Source organism: Pteropus vampyrus, unplaced genomic scaffold (assembly GCF_000151845.1).
Source record: "Pteropus vampyrus isolate Shadow unplaced genomic scaffold, Pvam_2.0 Scaffold509, whole genome shotgun sequence".
NCBI classification, from domain to species: domain Eukaryota; kingdom Metazoa; phylum Chordata; class Mammalia; order Chiroptera; family Pteropodidae; genus Pteropus; species Pteropus vampyrus.
The window spans coordinates 434,053-448,397 of record NW_011889290.1 but is presented as its reverse complement, the minus strand read 5'-3'; the positions used below and the strand labels follow the sequence as shown (position 1 = coordinate 448,397).

At 35.3% G+C, this 14,345-nt stretch overlaps 1 protein-coding gene across 3 annotated transcripts in view; it reads left to right on the top strand.

Annotated features, from left to right (window-relative positions):
• The window catches only part of EXOC2 (exocyst complex component 2), a 210,204-nt gene that overhangs the window by 109,095 nt on the left and 86,764 nt on the right, over window positions 1-14,345 (top strand). For all 3 annotated transcript variants that reach the window (XM_011383239.2, XM_023524910.1, XM_011383240.2), the window contains exon 13: window positions 9,717-9,841. In XM_011383239.2, the coding sequence (XP_011381541.1) occupies window positions 9,717-9,841 (125 nt within the window). The remainder of the gene's footprint in view (window positions 1-9,716; window positions 9,842-14,345) is intronic.

Sequence of the window (14,345 nt, the reverse complement as noted above, 5' to 3'; positions counted from 1 at the left end):
AAACAATAGTTGATTTTTAATGGCCCCAGTTGCAAAAGCGAGGCTGAGCTGCAGCCCCCAAACCCCAACCCAGAGAGCCCCTCCCCCATACACTCCGAAACTAATCACCATGGAACCCCAGGGGAATCTGAGCAAACGCTGCCGAGACTTTTGCTAAAACTGACAGGCACTGAAACTGAGGGTAGCTAGTGTGATTAAATATCTATAAGAAAATGTTTAAGAAAGGTATTTTAAGGCTTTAAATAAAGCAGGGATCCAAGAGGCTTAGACACCACCTACTGGAAACCAAAGGAAAAGCCTTCTTTGCAACAGGCTAAAGAGAGACCTTTATATAATAAACCTTTCTGGAAAAACAGCAGAATACACTTCTATTAATGCTCAGGTGGAGAAATACTCCATTAAACACCATGAGCAACCAAGGTGACAAGGCATCTCTAAAGAAAGAGAAAAATCTCCAGAAAATAAGCTTACAGACATAGAAATATACAACTTAAATGACAGAGACTTCAAGATGGTACTTCTCAAGGAAACTCAAGGAGTTCTGAAACGAGTCATATCAACAATTTCAGGAATTAAAAATATAGATTAGCAGAGCAAGGAGATTGAAACTCTCAAAAAACCAGAATAGATCTTCTGGAGATAAAAAACAAACTGCAAGAGTTGAAAAATGAAATAGCAAGCTTGGGAAATAGAGTCGTCCAAATGGAGGAACAGATCAGTGATATCGAAGACAGAAATCTAGAAGTAAAAAGAAGAGAGAAATTGAAGAATGAAAAATAATTAAAGAGAAATTAAACTAGCTGATTCCATTAGGAGAGGAAACATAAGAATAATGGGCATTATCGAAGGCGAAGAAAAGGAGCAGGAACTAGAAAGCACTTTCAGACAAATAGTGAATGAGAATTTCCCAAATCTAATGAATTCAAGAAGTCAACAGAACACCCAATTATCTCAACTCAAAAAGGCCTTCACCTAGATATATTGTATTAAAGTTATCAAAAATCAACAACAAAGATAGAATTCTCAAGGCAGCCAGGGAGGAAAAAAAATGATAACTTATTAAAAGTAAACCCATTAGATTATCCTCATACTTCTTAGCACAAATGTTACAAGCAAGAAAGGAATAGAATCAAATATTTAAACTACTGAGTAAAAGGAACTACCAGCCTAGAATAATGTATCCAACTTAGTTCTCCTTTAGATATGAAGGAGAAATTAAGGCTTATTCCAGACATACAAAAACTCAGGGAATTCTCCACAATGAGGCCTGCACTACAGGAAATACTGAAAGGGGTCAGTTTCCCTAAAACAAAATGACAAAAAATAAAAAACTTAATAAGGACTAAAGTGACTATCATGCAAATAGAAGCAGAGGAGTGCAACCCTTACAAAGAACATTATAAACTTAAATAATAAGAAAATTGTTATAACAAGATAATAATGAACATTCAGCATACATAGGAACAAATAGAGATAACAAAGACTGAAAAGGAGAGGATTAAAAGATCCAAATCTGTAAAGGGGAATGGAAATAAGGCACACACAGAAGAAAATAGATGACTATATTTATATAACTGTCCTTTTCATATTCATAATGGTAACCACATGCCAAAGATTTCAGAACTGAAGTATATATCATAAAACAAGAACCAGAGGCAAAACCCACAAACTAACCTGAATAAATAAAACAGAAACACAAGGGCAAAGAAGCAATGGAAACACCGAACTGCCAGAAAGCAAAAAAAATGTCTATAAGAAGAATTCTTATTTCAAAAATCACCGTAAACGTAAATGGATTGAACTCACCAAAAAAAAAAGGCACAGAGATGCAGAATGCATCAAAAAACAAAACCCAGAGATCAAAAAACAAAACCCTGAGATCAAAAAACAAAACCCTGAGATGTGTCAGGAGACACATCTCAGCTACAAAGACAAATATAGACTCAAAGTGAAAGGGTGGAAAATGATATTTCAAGCAAATGGCATTCAGAGAAAGGTGAGAGTAAAGGTATTAATATTGGATGAAATAGACTTCATAATAAAAATGGTAAAGAAAGATACTGAGGGGCACTTCGTAATGATAAATGGAATCATGCACCAAGAAGACATAACACTTATTAATATCTATGTTCCCAGTCAAGGAGCACCAAGATGCATAAAGCAATTACTAACAGAACTAAAGGGAGAAACAGACCAAAGCACTATCTTAGTAGGGGACCTAAATATCCCACTGTCGGATATGGACAGATCATCCAAGCAGAAAATCAATAAGGAAATAAAATCCTTAAATGACACATTAGACCAACTAGACATAATTGACATTTACAGAGCCTTTCATCCTAAAACAGCTGCTTATACATTCTTTTCTAGTGCACATGGAACATTCTCAAGAATCAACCACATACTGGGACACAGAGATAGCTTCAACAAATAAAAGACGTTTGAAATTATACCAACCATATTCTCTAATCATACTGCTTTAAAACTAGAGATCAACTGCAAAAAGAAATCAGGAAGAACCACAAATACATGGAGATTAAACAACACGCTACTGAAGAATAACTGGGTCAGAAAAGATATCAAAAGAGAGATCAAGAGATACATAGAAACAAATGACAATAATAGTACAACATATCAAAATTTTAGGACACAGCAAAAGCGATCATATGAGGAAAGCTCATATAATAACAGGCCTATCTTCAAAAACAAAAATGAGCCCTAACAAACAACCTAATACTTCATCTTTAAAAACTGGAAAAGAAAGAACAAATGAAGCCTAAAGTCAGCAGAAGGAAAGAAATAATCAAAATTAGAGCAGAAATAAATGCAATTGAAAACAACAACAACAACAACAAAACAATAGAAAAAATAAATGCAACAAAGAGCTAGTTCTTTGAGAAGGTTAATAAAATTGACAAACCCCTGGCTAGACTCACCAAAAAAAAAAAAAGACACAAATCAACAAAATCAAGGATGAAAGAAGGGAAATTATGACTGACATCACAGAAATACAAAGGATCATACAAGAATACAATGAAAAGGTATATCACACCAAATTTAATAACCTAGAAGAAATGGACCACTAGTTAGAAAAATACAACCTTCCTAGACTGAATCAAGAAGAACTGGAAAATCTAAATAAACCAATCAGCAGTATGGAAATTGAAACAATCATCAAAAATCTACCAAAAAGTAAAAGTCCAGGACCAGATGGCTTCACCAGTGAATTCTACCAAACATTCAAAGAAGACGTAATACCTATTCTCCTCAAACTCTTCCAAATAATCAAAGAGGAGGCAATACTCCCCAACCCATTTTATGAGGCCAGTATCACTCTGATACCAACACCTGGTAAAGATAACACAAAGAAAGAAAACTACAGACCAATATCTCTCATGAACACAGATGCAAAAATCCTAAATAAGATACTAGTGAACCGAATACAGCAACATATTAAAAAGATTATACAACATGATCAAGTTGGCTTCATCCCAGGGGCACAGGGATAGTTGGTTCATCATACACAAATTAATTAATGCGATATACCACATAAACAAATTAAAGAATAAGAATGATATGATCATATCAATAGATGCAGAAAAAGCCTTCAACAAGATACGGCACCCATTTATTAACAAAATCAGTATAGAAGGAAAATACCTTAACATAATAAAGGCCATCTATGACAAGCCAACATTATACTTAATGGTGAAAAACTAAAAACCTTCCCTTTAAGATCAGGAACAAGCCAAGGCTGTCCACTATCGCCACTGTTATTCAACGTAATATTGGAGGTCCTAGTGACTGCAATTAGATATGAGAAAGATATAAAATGCATCCAAATAGGATACGAAGAAGTCGAACTGTCACTATTTGTGGATGACATGATTCTCTATATAGAAAACCTTAAAGACTCCACAAAAACACTACTAGAAACAATAAGCAAATACAGTAAGGTTTCTGGACACGAAAATCAATGTTCAAATATCCACAGCTTTCCTATACTCTAATAATGAAGTGTCAGAAAAAGAAGTGGAAAAAATAATTCCTTTTGCAATTGCAACAAAAAGAATGAAATGCCTAAGAATAAATTTATAGAAACAAGTGAAGGACCTATATAATGAAAACTATAAGACCCTATTAACAGAAATCGAAGAAGACACAAAGAAATGGAAAGATATTTCGTGTTCTCGGTTTGAAAGAATCAACATAGGTAAAATGACCTTATTACCTAAAGCATTATAAAAATTTAATGCAATCCTCATCAAAATCTCATTGGCAATTTTTAAAGAAATAGAACAAAAAATCATCAGACTTATATGGAAGCACAAAGCCATCCTGAGAATAAAAAACGAGGCTGGAGGCATCATTCTGCCTGACTTCAAATTATACTACAAAGCGACAGTAATCAAAACGGCATGGTATTGGCAGCAAAACAGACCCACAGACCAGTGGAACAGAATCAAGAATCCAGAAGTAAACCCATATTTATCTGGGCAAATACTTTTCGACAAAGAAGCCAAAAACATACATTGGAGAAAGGAAAGCCTCTTCAATAAATGATGCTGGGAAAACTGGAAAGCCACCTGCAAAAGAATGAAATTAGACTGTTGTCTATTACCACATACCAAAATTAACTCAAAATGGATTAAGGACCTAAATATGAGACCTGAAACAATAAAATGCATAGAAGATAAAATAGGAACTAATAAACGCAAGGACCTTGGATTTAAGAGGATTTTATGAATTTGACCTCAAAAGCAAGGGAAGTAAAAGCTAAAATAAATAAATGGGACTAAACTAAAATGTTTCTGCTCAGCAAAAGAAATCGTCAACAAGGTAAAGAGAGAACCATCTGAATGGGAAAATATATTTGCCAGCAACACCTCCGATAAAGACCTAAATCCAAAATATACAACCATATTCTCTGATACATACAACTCATACATCTCAATAATAACAACAACAACAAAAACAAATGACCACGTCAAAAAATGGGCAGAGAACCTGAACAGACACTGCTCCCTAGAGGACATACAAATGGCTAACATATGAAAAGATGCTCAACATCGCTAGGTATTAGGGAAATGCAGATCAAAACCACAATGAGATACCATCTCACACCTGTAAGAATAGCTATAATCAACAGGACAAGTAATAACAAATGTTAGAGAAAATGTGGAGAAGAAGAAACCCTCATGCACTGCTGGTGGGACTGCAAATTGGTACAGCCACTGTGGAAAACAGTATGGAGGTTCCTCAAAAAACTCAGAATTTATTTACCATATGATCTAGCAATCCCTCTTAGGAATTTACCCCAAAGACTTGAAAACCCATATCCAAAAAGATATTTGCACACTGATGTTCATAGCAGCATTATTCACAGTGGCCAGGACATGGAAGCAACCGAAGTATCCTACGACAGATGATTGGCTAAAGAAGCTGTGGTACATATATACAATGGAATATCACTCAGCCATAAGGAGAGATGAAATACTGCCATTTGCGACAACATGGATGGACTTTGAGATAATCATGCTAAGCGAAATAAGCCAGACAGAAAAAGTTGAAAATCACATATCACTTATATGTGGGATATAAACCTAAAAGCAACAAATGAGCAGGACAAACAAACAGAGATTTATGGACATGGACTATAGACTAGTGGTTACCAGAGGACTATAGAGTAGTGGTTATTAGTAGGGTCAGGGAGAAGAGGGGAGGTAGATGTGTAAAGTGGATCAAATATAGGGGTTAAGTGGAGGGTGAAGTGGGTAAAGGGGATCAAATATATGGTAGCTGAAGAAAACTGGACTTTGGGTCATAAACACACAATAGAATATACAGATGTCAAATGACAGTGCACACCTGAAAATTATATAATTGTATTAACCAATGTTACCCCAATAAACTTAAAAAAGAAAAAAAGAACAAAGACTAAGAATTGTTCTCTGTCACTAGGCAAAATGCTAGAGGAATCCACCTGTTTTCCAAGAACCTTGATGATTGAGTGCTAACACATTAAGTAGTTGCAGAACTTCCAACTCAATATGATTATCTGGCAGTACTATTTAGTAGCTATTTTAATACTTCATATTAAGATGAATTCAGATAAAATAATTTTACCAATTAATCTGCTAAACAAAGATTCAGCTGAAGGAATCTTTTTGGAAGCTTTTGGAATTCGTTTATGTTTTTACTTATAATTGCCCAAATACTTTTCCTATCGTAAAATCATTTCAGTTTGAATAGTTATGTAATTGATGAATTGAACAAGAGAGTAGTTGTTTACTTTCTGTTCATTTACTTTGTGGCTTTCAAAAAGAATTTTTCTTTTAAATTGGTGAAAAGGCAATGTTACTTATTTTTGTATGGGATGGACAGACTGATCTTTGAGATAAAGTGTCTTGTGTGTGTGTGTGTGTGTGTGTGTGTGTGTGTGTCTATATATGTGTGTGTCTATATATATGTGTGTGTGTGTGTGTGTGTATATATATATACACATATATATGTGTGTATATATATACATATATATGTGTGTGTGTGTGTATATACACACATACACACATATATATGTATATATACACACACATATATATGTGTACACATACATATATATGTGTGTGTGTGTATATACACACATACACACACACACACACACACACATATATATATGTGTGTATATATATGTACACACACACACATATATGTAGAAAATCAGGATGTGTGGTAAGCCAGGCTAGACTACACAGAGCTTGTCCAGTTTCAGAGCCAATGAGGACTTGGGTTCAGCTTAGGTTTTTTTCACTTTAATTTCCCAGTGAAGACAAGCCCTGCAAAGAACATGTGAGATAAAGATACCAGATGAGTTTGTCACAACAGGGATAATGGTCACTATAGCAGCATGGAGGCGCTCAGATCATTTGAAACATTAATTTGGGGGAATAAACCCTGTAAGAGTCTACTTGATACAATGCTTCAGTTTTTAGATTCTCTTGTCTGATTTTTTACCTTGTCATTGACCCAAAATATACCACGGCCTGTAGTATGTAAGCTGTGTAGCATGCTGCCTGACATTTGGAAAGCAGTTAGTGTTTATTTGTATTTGGTTAATCTGTTTCAGTTCTGTCTTCAGATGAAATATACCTTTTGTCTCATTAGGCTCATGTAATATTACCAGTAGGACTCCTTTCATTGGCTGGCTATTCAGTTGTAGGCTCTGTGAAGGCAGAGATCTGCCCTGTTCAGTATTTATGGTGTGCATGATAGACAGACTTTGGAGTGCAGCCACAGAATTAGCACACAGTGGACATTCAATAAATACTGGATGAATTAATCAGTACAAATTACAGTGTGTCCCTACATAAAGAACCATGCCTTTCCCATATATGACAACTGAATTTAAAGTTTTTGCCACAACTCATAACATAGACAAAGAATAATAAAGAAAGAGGTTCTGTAGGTCATAAAAAGGAAGTTTGAATGGCTCCGAAGCATATGAAGAGGTACTCAACCTCACTCACAATAAAAATGAAAAAGGCATTGTAACACTACAGTGTTACACTAGTTTGGCAACACCCCCACCCATGTTTACTGTTTGGGGTTTTATGTGTTCTCTTTGTTCATTGCTGAGGTTACAAGGAAGCTGCAACTTTCAAGTGTTGCCTGTGGATGTGTAAATAATCTCTGTAGAGGTCAATTTAATAATACATATCAAAATTACAATTCCATGTACTATTGGACCCAGCAATTCCTGTTCTGAGAATTTATTCTGTACTTAATCAGTTGGTCCCGACTTAATGTTGGTTCAACTTATCAATTTTTCAACTTTATGATGGCATGAGAGCGATACATACATTCAGTAGAAACCATACTTCGAATTTTGAATTTTGATTTTTTTCCCTGGGCTTGAGATATGCATTATGATACTGTCTTGTGATTCTGGGCAGCAGCAGTGAGCCGCAGCTCTCAGTCAGCCAGGCAGTCTTGAGGGTAAACAGCCAGTACTCTGCAGTGTACTATGTTGCCAGTGTTTTTTGAATATTGGCTTCTGTGCATGGTTAAGATAGGCTAGGCTAAGCTAAGCTGTAATGTTTGGTAGCTAGGTATATTAAATGCATTTTTGACTTACAGTATTTTCAACTTATAATGGGTTTATTGGGACCTAAGCCCATGTAAGTTGTGGAGCATCTGTACTTGCACATATACTTAAATGCTGAGGTACAGGTTATTATTTGAAGCATTAATGTTAACTACAAAAGCTTTGAAACAGTCTTGTCCATTAGAAAGGGACTTATTAAATTATCATAATTCCAAAATGTGAAATACTATGTGACTGGGGGAAGACAAAGAGGAATCGTTTATATATGAATATGGAAGAACTCCAGGATTTGTTGTTAAATGAAAAAAAAAAAAAAAGTAAGTGTCAAAAGAGTGTATTTAGTATGCTTTCATTTATGTAAAAGAACATTTGGGTGAGGGGTGAACACATATTTCTGTTTGCTTGTACATATAAAAGATATTTCAGAAAAAAATCCAAGAAACTAGTAACAGTGGTTTCTTAAGGCAGGAGTTTTGAGCTGGGCAATGGGGGATGAGGGTGGAAGGTGGACTTTTCACTGTATACCTTTTAAGTTCTTTTCTGATCATATATTGTCAAAATTATTAAACATTTTAACATAAATAAAATACCCCTTCCTCCTGCTAGAATTACAACTGTATTAACAATAAAACTTTCTGCCGGGGAGTATTTCAAAAGGGAGCTAGTAGTTGTTGGTGAAGGAATTAATGAAAATCACCCTTCCTGACCTGTCTTTGAATAGAAGTTAGAAGTTGACCCCAAAAGTGCTTCTCATCATTGCTGTGAAATTAGACAGTGGGGATGCCTCTTCTCTGCACCTGTTGGAGGTTCTGAAGCAAAACAGGAAGGCCAGGAAGCAGGCCATGGAGGGAAGAGGAAACAGTATAGAGTGCAGTAAAGAAAGACAAGAGATTGGAAAAGTGATTAATGTTTACTGAATTACTGCATTTGTTTTTATTCCCACACTTATTCTTCCCATAAGAAATCTTTAAGACCTTATTTCCCACTTACTACAATAACTACATTAAATTATATTTAACCCAAGAGGCTTTAATATTTTTATTTTTCTTAAATTTCTTTGTTATAGGAAGAGTTCTTCATTACATAATTGTGCTTAAATATGTTCCTTTGTGATAATTTGACTTCTTACTGAATTTTCACCACATAGGGTGTATAGTGGTATTTCTGAGAAGTTGATATTAGCCTCAGACTTATCAGCCATGGAGCAGCCCTGTCTTTGCAGTACTTTGTTGTTTTGAGGCATGACTTTTTGAAGAGAAATATAACATCCTGAAGACAACAAGGTTGAAAAGCCAAAGCATCCACCTCTGTGAAGCCCTCCCTACTTCTGCTGCTGTGCCCTCTGGACTTGCCTGCCTCTCCCCTGCCTGACATCCCCCTTTGAGAAAAGCAGGGACCTCTGGTGAGAGTGTTTTCTCTGGTGAGAGTGTTTTCTCCGTGCCAGCAGGTTTTGGTAGTGTGATATGAAAAAGGAAATATTGCTCTATCAGCAAATTAAAACTACGCAGCCAGAGTGGCGCATATTTTTCGATGGGGGAGCAGCAATATGTTGAGACAGATTTTTATTCTTGATTCAAAAGTATTTTCAGAATATTTTATTCTTTTCTCTCCTTAGCATGGAGATACAAAACTCCCCACCGGGTGGCATTTGTTGAAAAATTGACCAAGCTTGTTTTAAGTCAGCTGCCTAACTTCTGGAAACTCTGGATTTCATATGTGAATGGAAGCCTTTTCAGTGAGGTATGGATACAAATTTGACTACAATGTAGCTAAGTCATTGTAAATTTCTGGTCTTGAAAATTTTAGATTCTGAAGTGACTTTTTAAAACTCTTAGAGGCCCAACACCTATTAAGTGTTGACATATATTTTAAGATTAGTTAAAAATGCTGCAAAGCCCTAATATTTAACAGCTGTATGACCTTAAACAAGTTAATTGTTCTGGGACTCAGTTTCCTCAACTGTAAATAGAAAATAGTAAAGGCATCTATCTCAAAAGGTGATTGTGAGGATTAAATGAGTTCGTCAATTAAAGAAAAAAAGAAAACTCAAAATATTTGCAAGGATTCTGAATTGAGTATACTGCCAGTCATGCCAAAATATGCATGAAATTATTGTGCTATGTAGACTATGAACAAATAATAAAACAAGGTTGAAATATTTGCAGTGTGCACACAGGTCCTAAATAATTCATATAATTATGGAATTTTCTAGTTGGAAAGAATTTAAAGATTCTGTTACCTAACCCCCATATGATCGGTCTACAGAAATTGTTACAAGCCTTCATATTTTCCCAAGTCACACATTTTACCTGGTATCTTAATTATATCATAATTGGTACATAGAAATTATGAACATAAAATAATGACTCACTTATATGGATAACATGTGGAACTTAGATTCATCACTCTCTGGTCTCACTTCAAGTTCCCCATAAAAGGCTCCTCGGTCCTAGAGTATAGATACTAATGTAGCTGCTAGGGAGGCCCCACTTGTAACATGGAGAAGGCAGCTCTGGTTTCATGTCTCTACAGAGAACTATTTTCAGTCCTGAGAGAGCTGGAGAGGTAGGGATCTTTCTGAGTGTTAAAGCTGTTTCATGCTGCTTTTGCATTTGCCAACACAAAGAGGAGTAGAAAAAGGCTGAACAATTTTTGCTTTTTTAAACCAAGGCGCACCTTTGAGATTCAAGACCTGTCTTCCTTGGCAGAAAGTAGTTGGATGTCTTGGTATTCCAGGGATCCATCCAGTCTTATTTGACTAGGGACACACATTTAGGTTACACTTTAAAAAAGAGAGTTGTTCTCTGGAGTTGTTTTGTTTTGTGTTTTCACTGTATATTTAATTTTTATTTGTCCACTATCTCTTTTAAACCTAGTAGATCCCTAGATCCTTCTTTATATGAATGGTTAGTTATCTAAAACACAAAATTTACTTAGTGCATGAAAAAACAAAAATGATAATACATGAAAAAACAACTTCCTTAATGCAGGAAAAAAGTCTCTTAAGCATGAATTATCCCTGTAATTTTTATTCCTTTAATTTTAGCAGTGTATCAGTTACTGTACTTTATAAGTGAACATTTAAATATTATAGCAATAAATAATGTACATCACAACTTTCTTATGTTCTTGTATCACTTGTTCATACAAAAACTGTTGAAAAGTTAACTATACAGAGAAAGTCAGTCTGCTATAAAATAATTGTAGAGTTTGGATGGCCTTCATAAATACAAAGTTGCTTATTGCTGGCTGAGGAAGAAAATGTTTTAATTTCAGTTTTTCAGGTGTTCTGAAAATTTTTTCTCAACATCTACTTTCAAGAATTTCCCCATCAGTTCACATTTTTATTCACTTCAGCTGGATGAGAGTTGTGTGGCTGTTGTGCTAAGAACAGGTTTGGGTTTCTTGCCCTCTCCCAGTGTGGGGGACAGCTGCAACACTCATATGGTGCCATAGCTGCTGCTGCTTATCTGTTCCATCTCTAAATCAGATTGCTCATATGAGGACTGGAAAGGTAGATGCTTCCATATCAGTGCCTTGGACAAATAGTGTTCAGATTTTTTCTTACAGAACACTAGTGTTGAATTATTTATCACTTACCCAATATTTATCACTTACTACCTGTGACCTTAGGCAACTGTGTGCCCACTTCCATATGGCTGGTTTAAATTAAAATTAAATGAGTTAACAGAAATGAAGTGTTTATAACAATGTCTGACAGATGAATAAGAATTTGCTCTTATTTGGAATAAATATTCATTCCAGTATTTAAAATCTCATTGACCTAGTACATAATGTGTGTTCATGAACGAAGTTTAATAGCATTAAAAAATACAGGATTGATTAACTACTAGAGTAGTGTTGAATAATGTCGAGATGGATTAACTCATAAAGGATCATTCCCTTAGGAAATGGATATTAAACCTAGTTATTTGTTTCCAGCCAAGTGTTTTTTTCTTTCCATTTGTATTGGTTCCTATAGGTGGCCCACCACACATAGTCAGTAGTTGCCTTATCTTGGGTCCTTTTAGAGTTTTTTAAGTTCCTAAGAGTTTTCTGTTTGGAATATTTTGATGAAATGAGAGTACGTTTTCCTTTCTTATAGGTTATACCTAGTTATAGTATAAAAGTAAATAAAATATTTGGTTACAGATGAAAAATAAATTAGCTACTTTTGAACTCATGAACATTAGTACTGAAAAAATAGTTTTAATTAGTTGTACTGAGTTGGATATGTCTATGGCATGTCTACTTGTTTATATTTATAAACTTTTCTGAAACATTTATAATAGTAATTATTAATTAAATATAATTTACTCTACAGATTTGGGCATGTTTTTAAACTATTTGCCCTCTGTTGAAAGCTAAAAAGATACCAAAGGGCAGTAGAAGAGAAAGGAGTAGTTAGGAAGATTTCTGGGCTTTTGGTAGCTGTTATTTAATCTCATACAAGAAACCTCTATTTTTAAATACAGTTTACTTGAAATTTCTTGTTTATCTTGTTACAGAACTATTTTTTTTAAGAGCCCACCCGTTAAAGATTTGGATGGAGTTTCCAACAGTTTAAAAGAGCGTCAGTTCTTCAAACCAGTCAAGTCCATGTGAAGTAACACATGTGAATCAAAACAGTGAAATCTAGCCGTTGGTCTCACCACAAAGTAGTTTTGGTCTGTGTGTGCAGGAAAGAGTTAAGGTTTTTAGTTAACGAAATGGTTAATAGTAGGTTAAGATCTCACCTTTAGATATATTTTAAACACAGTGGTGCATTTTGGGGTCAAAATTTTTAAAATATCCAAATAATTTTTGAATATTAGGAATCAGCATTTAAAGAAGTTGTATAAATCATAGTGCATAAATTAAAATGCACTTTATGTTCCAAAATTAGATTTAAATAAATAGAGCAAACCTTACATAATTTAATATGTTGGAATTGTTCAATTCTTCATCATATTAAAACAATAAGTAGGTATTTTTTAATTAACAGTTGCAAGAGGTGTGCCTTACAACTAATTTCCCTACTTTCTCCACTTTTCATATATTTGAAGATAAGTCCTTGAAGTTTACAAAATTATTCTGTTCAGTAGTTGTTATCATGCATTCATTAGCACCTGTTTGGTGGGCAAAATTGTTGTGGCAAATGTAGCCATAACTTTGACATGGTGTTTTTTAAGAATAGATTTTCACTTTTTTCTTTGATTTGAAAATATATCACAGGCAAAGGACTATGAAATAATCTTCCCGTTGAACAAGCTCACTAAGTAAAAAGTTCAGTATTAGGTACTGTGGCAGATACAACTAGAAAAGACACCATCTGACAATCAAGATACTTATAGTTTTATACTGGTATGACCTTTCATTGGGATAAATTATACCTTCCTTTCAGAATCCCATTCCTTCCTCCACAGCACACTAAACCAGGTATGTATGAGTCAGGGTTCAAAGAAACAACCAACAGGATGTTGCTTCTGTTTCTCACCGTATATACAAAGAGAAAGAGATTTACTATAAGGAATTGGCTCACACAGTTATGGAAGTTAACAAGTCCTAAGATCTGTAATCAGCAAGCTGGAGACTCGAAGTACCAATCTGTAGTTCCAATCTGAAGGCCAGCAGGCTTAAGACCCAGGAAGTGCCAGTGTTTCAGTTCCGTTCTGAAGGCTGGAAAAGACCAGTGTCGCAGCTCTCGTAGTCAAGCAGTAGGAAGTCCCCCTTACTCCGAGGAGGGTTGGCCTTTTTGTTCTATTTAGGCCTTCCACTGATTGGATGGCACCCACCCACACTGAGGAAGGCAAGTTGCTTCCCTCAGCCTACTAATTCAGATGTTAATCTCATTCAGAGACACCCTCACAGACACACCCAGAGTAATGTTTAACCACATTTTTGGGCACCCCATGGCCCAGTCACATTGACACATTAACCATCACAAAGTCTTTAATATAGATTTCCGAGTACAGGATGCCAATGTTGTTCTGTACCTCCCGACAGTGCAGTAGGTGCTGGGCTCCTTAGCAACATCTGAATTCATCACCTACAGCAGTCCTCCCAAACCCTAACATACACACAAAATTCTTAAACCTCTGCTTATCACTTCTGTTGACATCTTAAATCTCCAGGAGAAGCATTTGAGCCTGTTGGACTTTTCAGGCGCATATCACAGGGTTATGCCCCGCAGATCTCCTTTAAAGAGCATCTGCCATGTGTCTGGAGACTCAGTACTTCAAGTTTCTTAAAGAAACTCTTTAGA